The sequence below is a fragment of the Sturnus vulgaris genome, chromosome 11 (assembly GCF_052056855.1).
Source record: "Sturnus vulgaris isolate bStuVul1 chromosome 11, bStuVul1.hap1, whole genome shotgun sequence".
NCBI lineage: Eukaryota > Metazoa > Chordata > Aves > Passeriformes > Sturnidae > Sturnus > Sturnus vulgaris.
Window position 1 is genome coordinate 20,789,321 of NC_142253.1, and position 16,137 is coordinate 20,805,457.

The 16,137-nt window shown below is 43.8% G+C and overlaps 1 protein-coding gene across 5 annotated transcripts in view; it reads right to left on the reverse strand.

Moving 5' to 3' along the window:
• IQSEC1 (IQ motif and Sec7 domain ArfGEF 1) overlaps positions 1–16,137 on the reverse strand; it is a 283,278-nt gene that overhangs the window by 222,887 nt on the left and 44,254 nt on the right. For all 5 annotated transcript variants that reach the window (XM_088171712.1, XM_088171711.1, XM_088171722.1 and 2 more), the window contains exon 2: positions 7,211–7,240. In XM_088171712.1, the coding sequence (XP_088027838.1) occupies positions 7,211–7,240 (30 nt within the window). The remainder of the gene's footprint in view (positions 1–7,210; positions 7,241–16,137) is intronic.

Genomic DNA, 16,137 nt, shown 5'->3' on the forward strand with positions numbered 1-16,137 from the left:
CATGGCCAGCTGAAAGTAATCCCCTCTTGACTGAACAATTCCCTCTCCCTGCAGACAAGTCCAAAGGGCAGAGAAAACCCTACTAGCTTGGTAAAAGGGGTCTAAAGAGTAGCTTCTAGCATTTAAAGTGTAACACAGAATGGTAATGTAGTGATTCTTATAGGCTGTATGTAAATGCTATAGGATTTGTATCTTGTATTAGATCGGTTAGTGAAAATTAGAATATTCAACACAAAAGAAGATTTATTGTATTGTAATGGGAACCTCGCTCTCTTATGTTCTGACTTCTCTTACTGCTCTTACCTCTCTTATGCTCTTACTTCTGTTACCTCTTACACCCTTTTCTTAGCTTTTGCCTTTTACCCTCTGAACTCTCTTTATCCCTTGCTCTTTCTTTACTTTTTTACTCCTGCCTTCCTGCTCTTATGGCCCTACTCCAAGCTGCGACTGGCAGCTCCAAGCAGGGCCTTCTACCCACGCCCTTTGCAATAAACCACAGGTTCCAACACCCGGCTTTAGAGATCTCTCTGTCAGGCCCGACCATCCGGAGCCACCGCTCCTACGTCCACTGAGCTTTAGTAACCAGCATTCTTTTACTGCCTTTTGTTCATCTTTGAGAAGGGGCAAAATCAACAGCTTCACTTAATGTTACAACAACATTGGCATAATTTGAAATCAATACAATATTAGGCAGCTACAATCACAAATATAAGTGGAGCTTTAGTCTTGACTCCAAGTATTTATAATGCTTTTTGTGGTAACCTGAAATTTTCTTCTTTTTGTCTTTATGTTTTTATTAACTGTTCTCAGCTTCCCCAACACACAGTTTGCTCACTTCCTCTTCCATTTATTGCCAATTGCACTTACTGGAACACTTCCAAAGCATCATTAAAACAGCTCAGAAAAGGAACTAGATACCTGAATCATAGTTAATTCCTAACCCAGGGACCATTCTTGAGTTACATGGAGGCATAAAACTACAGATAGAGATTAGGAAAGCAAAAAATACACAAGGGTCTTAAAAGTTATCAGATGATTTTCACAGATCTCTATTTTTGCTGCATATTTTCCTGTTGGATGGAATTAATCTAACCATGACCACCTACATAAAGCAATGAGAGCAGGAACAAAACCAGGGAAGTTCTGCCTTTTATTTAAATCATCAATGTGCAGAACACTACAGGAAAATTGCTATAGCTTGAAATCCTATCTATAAATGTCTCATACATGAATTCTTTTCAAAGAAACAAATTATGTGCAAGAAAGCAGGGACTTTTTTTCCCACCAGTGCATAGAGGCAACTCCTCAATAGAAGTGTCTGTCTCCCGATCCTAGCAGTTTGCACATGGATTTCCAATAGCTGGTACAGACTATTTTCTATGTTCTGCAGAGAAAATTATGCTGGTTAATTCTGTTCCTGAAGTCAGGTTTTATTCCTGTCCTCACAGGGCTCTGTGAAAAATGCTACATCTCTGTTACAAATAAATAAATAGAATAACTACTTTAAACCCATAAGAGAGCTTCAGACCATACCCTGTCCTTTTCTGGAACTCTGCCACAGCTTCAGTAGGGATGGAGTTGGACTGTGAGATCCTTGTGGGTCCCTTCCAGCTCAGGATATTCTGTGATCCCAAGTGGCTCTGTTGGATTCATTGTACCCCAGTTCTGTTTTCCAGGACTGAGACCCCTCAGGCAGCTGCAGGTGGCTGCAGGAGGGGAGAAATGCACATTTCTTCTGCCCACAGCACAGACCAGAGGAAAAGCCCTCAAAGAACATCACAGAGCACACAAAGTATAAAACACCCCACATTTCCCCCTTCTTTATACTCCCATTCCAACCCCAAGACTCACCCAGCTTTTCCTGCGAATTTTAATGGAAAAGAACAAAAGCAACCCAAAGAGAATGGCAAAATAATGAAGGAAACTCAAAGTACTTTATATATTTCAAAGAGCAATGCTCAGCTCCCCAAATTGAGCTGTGCACACATGTTGCTCATTAAACAGCCTTATCTCACAGATAACCAGAGCAGCCCCTGCAAGGGCTGGGATGGAAATGAGCTGCACTGAATTAATGTGAAACCACTCACAAAGCTTTGTCTTTCTGAGATTGCAAATTCAACAACTGCCAGCCCGTCGAGAGAGTTCTATGGAGCACAATCAGCACTGGGATCCATAAATTACAGCTGTCTATTTCCAGGGGAAAGAATTGTGGGCAAAATGCTTGCATATGCTGCTTTACCCACCTGGATGGCATCCAAGACTTCGTGAGGCTTGATTCTACTTTTCAGAAGTCAAACTATTAATATAATGCATTGCCTGATGCAAAAACTTCATCTGCAAACAGACACCTATCTGTGTTTACACAACTCCTGCCAAAAAAACCCATCCCTTTTTCCCTTTAATTCACCCATTCACAATGCTCTTGGACTTCCTCGAGGATTGAGTCTAAGGGAATGGTATTGAGGAGGGAAAAAATATTGAGTTCCTGCAGGAATTTTGTACAAATGTGTTGTGTCTGTAACAGAATCATTTGCAGCTGAAGTCATGAAACCTCATGATAGGCCTGAAGATTCTCAGTAAGAAATCCAGAAAAATAAAAATCCACATGAAGCACAGAATTATAGGCACCTTTTGAACACCATCAGACCACAAACATATCCCTCCTGCTCACCAGCACTTGCAGCTTAAGTTCCATAGGCAAGACATGGGGACTGAAATAAAGAAAACAGGTTGGCTCTAAGCTTCATACAATTCTGGGGGGAAAAAAAGGATTTTTTTAACATCACAAATGGATCACCACTATTAAAGATGACATAGAAACAGTTCCAACAATTTGATGAATGTATTACTGTCCTTTCATTCTGAAATTCAGATTAAATCTTCATCATTTGAAAGTCACTGGAAGCTCCACAGCCATCTCAACTACCAGAAGCTGTTTCCATATGTTTTATTTCCGTTGGCAGCAATAAAACTAATTTAAACTAACATCAGGAGACTCATCAGATTCCACTCCACTGGAGAGAGTCAACCTGACATTTATGTAAAAATCTATTGGATGAAAATTTGGGGGCTTTAAAATTACTAGCAAGCGATGATTTTGCATATTTTAAGGACTAGTGATAAAACTGTAGTAGAGTCATCATGGAATGATTAAAATCAGCCAGAAAAGGCCATTTTTACATATAGACACTGAGTCATTTAGATGGCACAGCAATACATTCCAACTTGAAAATTACGTTTACACGTCTCTTTGTGTTTAATTGTACTTTGCAGGTTCTCAGAGAGGACGCTGAGTCACACAGTTCAAGCAGATCTTCCCAGAATAAAACAAAACAAGAAGTTCCTAAAACTCTGCTTCCTGCTGGATTTCCTCTGCTGCTGCATCCATGTGGTTTGTCAGGGTCCCAGCCAGTCCTCCCACTCCAGCCAGCACAGAATGAGGCTGATATTGCACAATTCTCTCCTTCTCTAAAGTAAATTAGACCATTACTTTTCCACTTAATCTAATGTGCACCTTTAAAAGGAACCAGCCTTTCCTGTGTGATGCTCAACAGACACAACTCCACACATTGCCGTCTATTACAGCCTGGAAACAATCACACTTTTCTTTTAGTTCAGCTAAATGACTTAGCTGATGTTTCCCACATAATTAGTATTTCAGCCATCCTTTTTTCTTCTTATTTTAAAACTAACCTTCAGCCTTTTCTCTCTTTCTGGGCCTATTTCATAGCTTTTCCTAGGACACCACACCTTTTTGGCAACAGCCTTGTGGCACCTCTCAGCTCAGGAGCCACAAAAGCCTCTCCTTTGATGCAGTTTTGTTACAACTTTCTTCATTTTGTACCTTGTTGCTTCTTTAAAAGCACACCACTGGGAAGGAGCAACTGGAAAGAAAGGAAAACCCCAAAGGTGTTGTTTCTGGGCAGGTTTCAGAGCTTTGCTCATCAGAGCTGCTCCCTGAACCCCTCTGCACCTCTCACTCTGCCCAAATCCTCCACTCTGGTGATTTTTAAACAGACAAGGCCTGTGCAGAGGGAAGAGGAGTATCTGCTACTAAACCTCGAGACAATCTTAGCAAACTTTGATAGGATATACTGCACACAAACATCTTCATCTTAGCTGTCACATCACACCACTAAATATCAAAATGCCTTGTAAAACAAATTGCATTTTCTCCTGGAAACATGTGAACAAAGACAGCAAATTAAAGCAGCCCGTCACACTGACAGCTCCACATTGTATGTGTGCATTACATCTCAGAATGCAAAGTGTTCAAAGCAATATACCAATTTTAATAGATTTAACAAATACCTTGGTTTGGAAATTGTGGCATTCACCAAAGGGAAACCAAAGTGAGTTTATTACAGTACAACTCTATTATAAATAGGAAGAATTTTATGGGCTTGTACAACAGGATAATTCATGACTTTTTGTCTTAATGGGAAAGCCAAATTAAAGAAATAAACTCAAGCTGATTTTTGGTTGTTTTAATGCATTATTTGGAATCATTTTACTTTGCTGTGTCAACCTCGTGTCTGCACAGATTCTGTGTTTTCTGCATTTCACAGCACTATAAACATCTTGTGGATGCAATTTCCTCGTTACAAGCAGCTATAAAGCTACTGAAAACAAATCCACCAGGGCAATATCCTTTGCAACCAAGCAACAGTGTAAAATTCCAGGGCATCACTTGTATTGGATATTCCATTCCAGCATGAAAAACACCAGCTCTTCCAAAGCAATCTCTGGGTCAGGAGTCTGATTACACTCACCCAGCTGGGAGAGACCAACATCTCTGGCTGCATCTCAGTTTATTTGGAGTCACCCTTTTATCTGCAGCATCAATGGCTGTGACTCCATCAATGCTAACCAACACCTTCATTTACTGACCACAAACACAAGCCCTTCTAACCTCCCCCCACCTGGTGTCTGTCCAGTTAACACTGAGATAGGACATTTTATCCCTGCCTTCTCACCTGCCTGTGGCTCCTTGCACCCCTTGATTTCATGGAACCATTTGGCTGGCCAGCATTTGGATTTGCTGCTACTTTGCTGATACCTCTGTTAGCAGAACAATGATCTCTTCAGAGATTAAGCACTGTTCCCCAACTGCCCTGATCATTTCATTTGAGATAATTGCATTTCATCTTCATTTGCCAGAAAGAAAGGAAAACACTAGGAAGCAAATTGACCACAACAAAGATGCTGCCTAAACATCCACAGAGCCTAGAGAGCTTTTGCCCAAGACAAGACCACAGCTGACCAGGATGTTGTGCAGGCAGAAACACAAAAGCACATCCTCAGTGACATTCCACCTCAGAGAAAATGCAGTTTAAGAGAGAGGATAGAGAATTTACACTGAAAAAGCATTTCAGGAGTGTGGCTCTGCCTCCTGCTCGATTGCTCGCTACTGCATCAGCCTGGTTAAAATCAGGCTGTCAGAGAAGTCTGAGGCTGTCTTGGAGTAGCTCAAGTTCACACTGAATAACAGAATTAATTCCCTCAACAGCCTCAGACCAGGACGGTACCAGCACCCCAGGGCTCAGCCTGGCAGTCTACAGGTCTCTAGGAACAGAGTGCTGATTCCCCCCACCACAACCCAGCAGCTGGAACGTACCCCATGTGGCACTGCCAGGTCCCAAAGGGGCACCAAGCCCGAGCAGAGCCTTCCTCTGAGGGGGGAATGGCTCTGGCCAGACACCTTCCATCATCAGTGCCTTGCCCTGACTGAAATATCCCAGGGCATGAAGGTGCCTGGCAAGAGCCAGGGCTGGAGTTTGGTTTTCAGGCAGCACCAAACCAGAGCTGAAGTCAGCAGCTTTCAGCTGTGCCTGTGCACTGCCTAAACCCCAAACATGCCCTGCAAGAGAGAAGCTCCACTCCCAGCAGATGCATCCAGGGATGCCACACACACCATCCATAGGAGCAGCCAAATCCCACGGGAGGCTCAAGGACAAATAAGAGTGATCACTGAGGCTGAACCACGACCACACTGCTGGAAATCCACACACCAGGGACATTACTGTCAGTTAACCAGAAACATTACTGCTTCACAACAGCTGACCAGCAATAGTCCTTCCACAGCTTGCCAGCACAGGCAACTCTGCTCGGAGCTAAGAACCCAAGGAATGGATGTAGTGATGCCCAGAGGCTGGATTTGATCCAGTTCCGTGGCTGTGCATTAGACACGTTCCCAGCTTGCCCTGCACAGCCTCGAGCTCAGCTCCACACCACAGTGATCCTGAACTCGGGTGTAAGACAAAAGCCTTTCAGAGAACCTTTAATCCTTTCCCCCAGGCTTCTGGTTTTCCAATACCTGACTGTTCTGCAACTCACCTGTTCTTGGGGATAGTCTGCACACCTGTGGGTAAGAACTGGATTTTAATTCTGCAAGGGAAGGTCCTGCCTTTGACCTGGGGTTTTACAATAAACAAACACAATGCCTTAAAATGCAGTGTCCTGACAGTCCCCAAAACACACTGCAGGGTATTATGGTGAAGCCACAGTCAATATTATGAACCTTATTATCACTGATCAATAGTCACACTGCTGGAGAATCAAGGCATCTGCTAATGTCAATGCTCTAATGAATGTGGAACACTTTCAGGTGGATGGAATTTTCACATCTCAGTCCTGTTGAGAGCACTTTTACAAGCTCTACAAGCTTGACTGAGCCATGTTTGCAGAGAGGTGGGAATAAAAACCACCCCCGAGTATAAAACAAGTGATAAGCTGGAAGTCAAGTATCTGAAAATTACATTAAATTCTGCACATCATCTGAACCTTCCAAGTGCATAATGAGCATTGTAATAATGAGTTGATGGAGGCTCTCCCTGACAGGTGAAAAAGAGGAGACTGCTAAGAAAGCCAGAACAAGTCCACAGACTTCCCCTCAACATAGATGCTGCCCCAAAACTGGCACACAGCTGCCCCAGGGCACAGGGCTGTCGAGCAGGAACTCTGATTGGGAGCACCAGGAACTAACCCTAAATCTTTGTAATGATCCAAACTAATCCCTCACTCTCAAACCACACTGGAGATAGAACAATTCAGTAACTTATCCAAGGGAAAAGAACCTTTACTCAAAACACCAATGGCATGCTAAGCACAACCAATAATGCCCACATTAAAAAAAAAAATCTATTTCTATTTAATGCTTTTAAATAAAGAATTTTCTTAGAACAAAGGCATCAAGATGATGTACACATACCTGAGGCTTCTTGAGCTGTCACCTTCAGACCTGTAAAGTAATACACAAATACTTAGGACACAATTATTTCCAGCATTTATAATTCAAAAGCCATGCACCTTATCAAGCATTTTTTCCCTCTGTACTTCAGTGAGTGCCTCTAGGGCTTGTTGTACTTTTTCTGCTAATAAGACACATAGAAAAGAAACATGTCTACTTAGGCTTCGAGGAAATCTATTACAAGTTAAAACCTAGTTAACAGCTGAAGTCAATAACTGCAATATCAAAACAGGTGACACCATCTGAACTATCAATAAAGATCTTCCTCAAACATGCACAGAGATTTATTTTCCATCCTAACAAGTGGAAAGCAACACTGACACTATTCTAGAAGCAGATCATTTTGTACATTTAAATTTTTGTCTTCATCTCCACACTTTTTCTGAAAACGTCACAAACAAACAGGTCTGGATTCAGCACTCAGCTTTTTATCAGACACTCAGAAAGGGACACGGTTGGCAAATAAAGGTAATTTAAAATCTTGGAAACCTCACGCTTTTCTGAATTTCAAAGATGTTCAAAAAGGAGGGATAACGTAGTAAGTTACTGAGGGGAAGGTTTAAGGAGAGAGAATTTCATCAATCAAACTTGGAACAAAGCCTCTCCTCTTTCCCCAGTATTTAAGCAAAGAAACTGAATTCCAGATCACTCCCGCTGAAAAGGATTTCATCTCCAAGGAGAAACGGGACCGTAATATTCAAATTTCATGACCAAACAAAAATCCAGAAGAAAACATAGAACCATTTGCCCCATTCCTTTCCTCCCTCACTCCCAAAGCTGCCTCCTCAAAGAGAAGGGGAGCTCTTTAGGAACTAAAGAAAAGGTACAAACACAGTTGTTTAACAGACACAGCAACTTCAAAGCAGTTTTCTCAGCAGGGAAGTCCCACGAAGCTGAGCTCAGCCTGCACCCCCAGCAGTAATGAAAAAATCACTGAATCCAGTGTTTAAATGCCACCTGCCCACACTCAGCTCTCGGCAAATTCCACCTGGCAGAGCACACACCTTACACTGGGAAAGATGTTCTGTAACTGCTTGTGCTCTCCAGTTCTCAAGTACAGAGACAACTGCCTCCTTAATGTCTTCATTTCCTGCCTTTCCTCTGGGCTGGGATAACAAATTCATCCAACAGGGAAAATATCTCCCAGTGCTCCAAGCACTCCGAGGTCACTGAAGCAGCCCCAGCCACCCCACACCACCATTCCTGCAACACAGCCCTCCTCTCGCTAGAACTCATGAAGTATTTTCAGTAGGTGAGGGTGATCTCCAGCTGATCACCCCCCAACCCAGCACAGCAAACAGGCAAAGGGGGCCCACCACCCCTTCTTTATCTTCAGAGTTCCCAGAAAAGCTGGAAATTTTGCAGCTGCTAAATTTGCATTTTCAAGGGTAAGATTTACTCGAGTAAATTCCAAAGAGTTGTTCAGAGCTGGTCAATTCTGCTCAGGGAATGAGTAATTGATGAGCAGGGCTGAAAGAACACAGCACTGAAAGAACCCAGTGCTTGTCGTTTGAGACTACATTCGATTTTCTTTAAGCATTCTTTAAAAGGCAGGATTGGGGATCGATATTTGATGTTTCTGCTCACACGGGAAGCATGTGCTGGGCTCTGGGTTAGTTTTTTTCCTTTAGACGCAGACAAAAGAAATGATACCGGCACTGCTGAGACAAGGAGAAAGGTGAAAAGGCTTCTGGCAGTATCTTGCATTATTTATTTCAAGGTAGACCATAAAGGGGGGGAAAAATGCCCACAATATATAGAATATCTTCTGTGGTGTAGTACTTGGAACAGCACAGATTCCATTTAGATACCTGAGTTGTATCACTGATGAGATAAATGTCAGGCAACATTCTCCAAGATTTCTCCTCTCAGCCTTGGATGGTTTCCAAGATTTCATTTTGAGTAGAACTAAATATTAAAACACGACACTCCTATTCAAGTACAAGCTTGGGTTCTTCCTGACTCCAGGAATTTCATTCTCAGTAGGAAATACAGTGAAACACATCCTTTTTGAGATTGTTATAGCCAAGAGAAGAAGAAATTATTCTCCTACCAGTAGTAATAACTGTAATTTCATTGCAAACAGAGGGCAGGAGGAACAGGTACCATCATAACAAACCTTGAACAAAAAACCAAATGTAAAGAAAAACAAAATACCCCCCAATACTTGAGATTTAGAGGAGTGACCATTAAAATCCTGAATGATTTTTGAGTTTAACCAAGTACTGCCATCACCACCTGCCAGTCCATATCCAAGACAAGGATATTTCACAAAACAGCTCCATTCATGCTACCAAAATTATTTATCTTTGTCACCACTATCCTCCAATAAAAACCCCATGCAGGAGAACAACAAACCAACTATCTTGGCTTCCAGTTGCTGACTTGGTTGGCAATTTTCCAACAAACCATCCTTGGGGGGAGGTGTCAGCTCCTAAAAACTGGAAGTCATTTGCAGAAAAGAAAATGTTGGGGAAAACACATTTCAAAGAAAACGTTGGGAAAAGCACAAGAGGGAAAAGCCCTTCAGATTGGGAATGCAAGAGGTTCCCATTCCCAGGTCTCCTGTTCACCAAGGTGACAGCAGGACCTCAAAAACCCAGCAGCAGCAAAGCTCCTTCAGTGGCATTTCCTCATTCCAAAGATTTTTGCTCATGCCAGCAGGAAACGTTCAATTCTCATTATTCCCCCCAAGAGCCATAATAAACAAGCTGAAAGTCCTGTGGCATCTGATTTGTTGTTTACACCTAAAGCTGCTCTTAGAAGTGTAACAGCACAAGGTAAAGCTGCTTCCAAAGGCAGCTTCAGGACCCGCTTTCCTCTTGCTCAATAAAGTAATCATTTTCCAAATTAAACACTGCTCAGAACCATCAAGGGGTAGTATGTGGACTGAGATACACAACTACCCCTGCAACAATTCATAGCTGAGCAGATATTTTATTTGGGCAGGGAGTTTTGGCAGTGTTCTGTAAAATTATACAGCAAGTAGTTTTAGTAGTTTTAAAACTTTGTTTGTCTAGGATTCATGTTCAGAAGTGCAAAAGCAGAAGCAAAACCTTTCTGTAAGAACCCACAAGTGGACTTTAAAGGGCTTTAAATAGTTCACAGAGCCACCCCTGTGGCAGTAATCCCACTCAGATCTCACCCCCTTGGAGCTGTCACTTCCACAAGAATAAAAAGAACTGGGGAAAAGCCAAGGTTTCTAACAGCATGTCAAACATCCACTGAATAATCAGACTCCATCTGAAATGCATCTTCTCACAAGAACTGACATTACTGTAGGACACTTAGAGTATACAGTAACCACGTATTAAAGAGCATTCTAATTCCATTTTTTACAAAAGGAGGAGATTGAACCAAATCTTTACACAGCAATGCAAGGATCAATGCATTTGATTAAGCCTTGCTTTGAGCACAGAATGTGCTTCAAAACCAAAACTGCACCCGGCACAGGTTGTTCTTCTGTAGTGTATTAAATCTTTCAGCATTTGTAATGCAGAGGAACAGATTACCTTCAAGGCAGAGAGCTTCACAGAGAATTCACTGATGGCTACAGAAATGATGCTCCTTGTATGAGGAGCAGGGAATAGTGCGAGGTTCCTGCAGGTGAATGTTCTGAGCAGCTTTTCAAATCGAGGCAGATGTTGCCAGGAAACCTCCAACCCCATCTAAAAGCCATTAGAGCTTTCCAGGATTTTTATTTGAACCTGCTGGGTGTGAATGATGTTCTGTGCCCCTGTGGATCCCAGCAGATGTGCAAAGCTCTGCCAAGGAAAGCAACACTCACCTCCCAGAAGTCTGGGAAGAGCAGCCTCAGGAATAGGGTCAAGTTGGAATAAAACCTCCCCAGCTCAGACACGCTGTCCTACCCTCACAGCCATGCTTAAAGGGCCTGGATCAGCACCAGAGCACTGCCAGCAAGGTATAAACTGGGAATTATTTGAGTTGGAAGGGACTTTCCAATGGACATCTCATTTCACCTCCCCCAGACCAGGCTACTCCCACCCAGCCTACATCCAACAGACACAGGCAGTGGAGATTCTCCTTCCCAAAAACTGGGGTGGCCAGCAAGGCTCTGTGTATTAGGTGGGGTCAAAAGACTCTGCTGGGCTGAAGACTCGAAAGAAATTGTAAAAAACCTAGTAAGAACTGCTCAATCAGTAGCATTTTAACAAGGGGAGTTTCAGGGTGAGAAAAGTGATGAATCTCACCACTAATTAAGCCCCTTCAGCAAGATTCTGTCATTATGCACAACGGGGTGAACACCTTGACATCAACACAATTAAACAAACTCACCTCAGCCTCCCACAAAATTCCAACTAAGGTATTGTGGTACCAGCCTCACACTAAGGTCCCAGGGCTCTTGGCAACTTCAAGATGCAAAAAACCTGTATCTCTGATCATATTCCATGTTTTTAAACACTGGTTTGATGTCACGATGAATGTCTTGAAAGCCTTCTGGTTCACTTGTCTCTGTGCTCAACACACTTCAGCTCACTGGGCACTCGTCCACTGCTCCCACCCTCCAAAAAAGCCATAAATACATTCTGAGTGCAGAGAGCAACAAGAGCTTAGATGTGATTTCCCACCACCAAGCTGAAAAAGAAGTTTCAACCAATCCCCAGACAGTGCAAGATTTAAAAGTCATATCAGCAGTACACACAAGCTAAATTTGGGCTGCTACTTGGACCATGATCTTGTGGCAGCTCGAGCATGAAAGGACAGCACCTCCCACATGGAATGGCATCATGCAGACAAGTTAATGTGAGCTAAACCTGTGAATCACCCACTGCAGAATTCAAGGTCAGTTATGTAAGAGGCATTTTCAGGCACCATTTTGAAACAAAAGGCAGATGGGATATGCCCAGTCCCTGCTGTGTGCTATGGATAACCACCAGGTACTGCTGGAAGGGCTTCCCCCAAAACCACACAATTCCCAGGTATGGCCACTCTCCCCAGGAACACCCACACGGGGCAAGGAGCTCTATGTTAAAGCACAACACAAGACTGGCTGCTTTAAAAGAATCTCTTTGCTAAATTGACTGGATTTTAGACCTATAACCACCAATTAACCATGCTCAATGAGACAGCACAGTATTTCACCCAGAACATCATTAATCACATCCTTTTAGTCCTTGTTTTCTCCAACTCCCATTAAAGAAACTGACTTTTTAGCCATTTTAAGTGACAGTTAATGTTGCAAATGCCCTTTTTTAATACAGATTTACTCTGTGCACTCCTGTTTGTGCAGAGTACCTCCAGCCTCAGCAGAATCCTTCCATCCCAGCTCTGGAAATGCACTGCTCATGTGGCAGTGATCACCAAAAGCTCTTTAGTCCTAACAAAGCTGTTACGCATGGACTATGGTGAGAAAGTAGCCCTTTTTGAAAAAAATAAAAAAATCAGAACCTTTAAAGTGAATCCTAACTGTGAGCCTGGACAGGAACATTGAAAAGAGCCACTTCCATGGATCCCATTTTTGTCATGTTAAGCCCAAGCACACACCTCTCAGCCCACGAGAGACAGCACACTTATCTCCCACAGATAACGCACTGTATTCTCTACTCCAGCCTGGCCATCTGGACACAACCCTGAGCTCTAGGGAGCCCTGCTTGAGCGTGGAGGTTGGCCTGGATGACCTCCAGTGGTCCCTTCCAACTTGAACCATCCTGTGATCCCGTGATAAATACCATGGAAATGCAGCTCCTGGCATAGGGTGTCCATAACAAGCTTGTTATATCCATTCCTGGACTGCTTACAGCCACTACTGTCCAAGAAACGTCCCTTCCAAACTCTCAGAGCTCTCTGAGGAGGGATTTGCAGGAGCCCAGCCTGATGTCCCTGCCCAGCCACTGCTCTGTGCCATATGCTCTGAGCTCGGGTGGAACACAGCCCTCCCCACGCTCACCTTCTTCAGCCAGCACGGGCTTTTGAGTAACCTGGGCTCTCTCCATGCCTGAAAATAGTTTGGAGCAGCAGCCAGGCTCCAAAGCAGGCAGCCTGTGCTTCCCATCAAGGTTGTTGGGACCATCTGTGCACTCAGGAGTGGGAGCAGCCTCCCCCAGCAGGAAACATGGCAGGAGCTGCTGCCTCCAGCCCCACCTGGGCAGCCTGGAGCTGCCTCCAGACCAGACCAGAATAATCATCACAGCTGCTGAACACAGGGAAAGGCAGCATTCAAGTGGTGCTGCTGGTGCCTGACCAGAGGAATGCTGCTGGCCCTGTGACCCAGGCAGGGATGTGCCATTGCCCTGACACAGCTGGGGCAGCCCAAAGCAGCTCTGCTCCAAACACAGACAAGCTGAGACATTTTGCTTCTGTCCAGAGTGTTTGGTGTCACCTCTGGAAGGTGGAGCAGAGCCCAGCAGCTGCTCTGCCTCGTGTCACAATGCTGTCACCGATTCTGTCCAGTTCTGCCCTGCTCTGTCCTGAACATAAGCCCTTCACATGCCCTGAGAAGCACAGAAAATGGGATTGTGAGCAGTGGGATCCCGTCGGTTCCAGGGGATAGGAACACAGCCAGCCAGAACACAAGGGGGAAGCTCGGCTCCCCAGGGTTCTCTCTCCACTCCCCCTCCCGCAGCAGGTGAGGAGTTTGGGCTGTGCAGGGTCTGCAGAAGTGCAAGGCTCCAGGATAACACAGCCCTGCAGCCTGCCTGCCTCTCACCAGATGAAGCCATTAGGCTGCACAGAGCAGCCAATTGATGATCTAAGTAAGAGCACTGCCAAAGAGCCATATGGAAGGGAAGCAAATATTTCACTTCGACAAGTGAGGGGTGATCTTAAAGTCAGCACCAGAACAAAGACTTGAATCTCGAGTGGTAAAATATGAGTAAAATATCCTTGGTCTATGAGCTCTCAAAGCCATTTTACCTCATTTCCTTGCTCCCTCCCCTTCAATTGTTTATTATTTGCAACAGCTTTTAAGGAAAAAAAAAAAATCAGAAAACTGAAAAGCTGCCTCCATTCTATTTGAAAAACACCTCATTCTTATTACATTTATCATTTCACAAATGAGTCAATTCCTTACTTTCCCCTGCAGCTGAAACTTTCCAATCCAGTTATTTCTGCATCCTTGACCTGCAGCCTCGTCTGTCCCTACCCCAGCTCAGAGACGAGCAACTTCACAACCAAAATTCCTTTAGATCTGTCTTTCCAGCTCAGTTCATTAACTGAGGTGTGGAGTGGGTTTTTAACAGCTAAGGGAGAGAACTGCAGTTTAACTCCAGAAGGACTGAAGAGCTGCACAGCAAATTTTTAATATCTAACAGATATTAGAAGATCAGAAATCTCTCTCCAACATTCCTGTCACCACCTATTTTCTGCAGAAGGACAAGGCAGTATTAAGCAGCATTAGCCTGTGGTGATCACCTGTATTGAACGTGGAATACTGAATACAGATGGCATTATTTCAGCTTAAATTATGCGTGTGCGGAAGTGGAAAGCCACGGGACAGGATTATTTCAGATCTCTTTCTATTTGCAGGTAAGGCCTTACAAAGAAAGAAAAATCTCTCTAAAACTCAGGTTAAAGAAGCAGCTCATCCTTTTATCTCACATTCAGAAGAAGTGAGGCTGCAAGTGTGGCTTTTTAACAATCATGGCTCCAATTACAGCCCCTTTTAGAGATCCTTCCTGCCTCCAACAGCAGCTAAATGGTTCTTAGACTATGAAGATGCAGCAGAACACTTTATCATCAATTCAGCCTCTCAACATGCAATCATCAGCCATAAACATTTAGAAAATTACCGAATCAAGTTTCATCTTTCATTTGTATCAAGTATTTCTATGTTCCCTAATAAAATCCTCTGCCCTGCAGAGGGTTGTTGTCAAATTGTACTTTGGACACACGTGGGATCCGAGAGCTAAAGGCCAAGAGCCTTCAATGAGAATGAGACATTTTCTGCCCGTGAAACTTATGTCCTTCATCTCAGGCTTTGGAGACCATTACAGCTCTCTCCTTATCTTTCATATAAGACAAGATCTAGGTTTATTCCATAAAGAGAAAGAATAAACATTGACATTGATGGGGACTGCTCCACTGACCCAACAATTGTTACAAAACCCAGCCCTGGAAACCTCCTCACGAAATTTAAACCGAGGCACTTTATGGATGAAATTTTCAGGGTGAACTAGACCCAAGTCCTATTTCCAGAGCCATATGCTTGTTCAAATCCACACACAGACTGTGAGAAGTCTGAGTGAATTGCCATTAAAACAGCAAGGACATTATTTAGAAAAAATTGATGGTGCTTCTAGAGAGCAAAGTAAATTGAACACAAAGATGTAAGAGAAATATTAAAGCCTCAATAAACTCAACCTCTGGATTAACCTCACAGCCTGCACTGGCAGTGCTCAGGATGGTGCCAAACATGAAGCAAACCTGAAACATCTGAAGCCATAAAACCTGTCCTTAGTGGACTTGCTGTCACCTGTCCCCACTCAGGACAGGAGCTGCTGGACCCCACAGATCATTTATGCCACATCACAGAATCCCAGAATGGTTTGGGTGGAACAGGATTTTAAAGCCCATCCAATGCTACCCGTGCCATGGCAGGGACACCTTCCACTGTCCCAGGCTGCTCCCAGACCCAATGTCCAGCCTGGCCTTGGACACTGCCAGGGATCCAGGGGCAGCCACAGCTGTTCTGGGCACCCTGTGCCAGGGCCTGCCCACCCTGCCAGGGAACAATTCCTTCCTAAAGGATGTTTAGGTCCAATCATTTTGATAATTGTGTTCATCTGCCCCTGGAGCAAACCTGAGCCACTTAGGGATTCCAAATGCCACAGGAGTTCTGCTGCCATTGATGTAACTCCTCCAATCAAGACTAAATCAGAAAACCTGAAAAAGTTAAGACAAAACCAAATGTGTATTCTACTGCTATAACT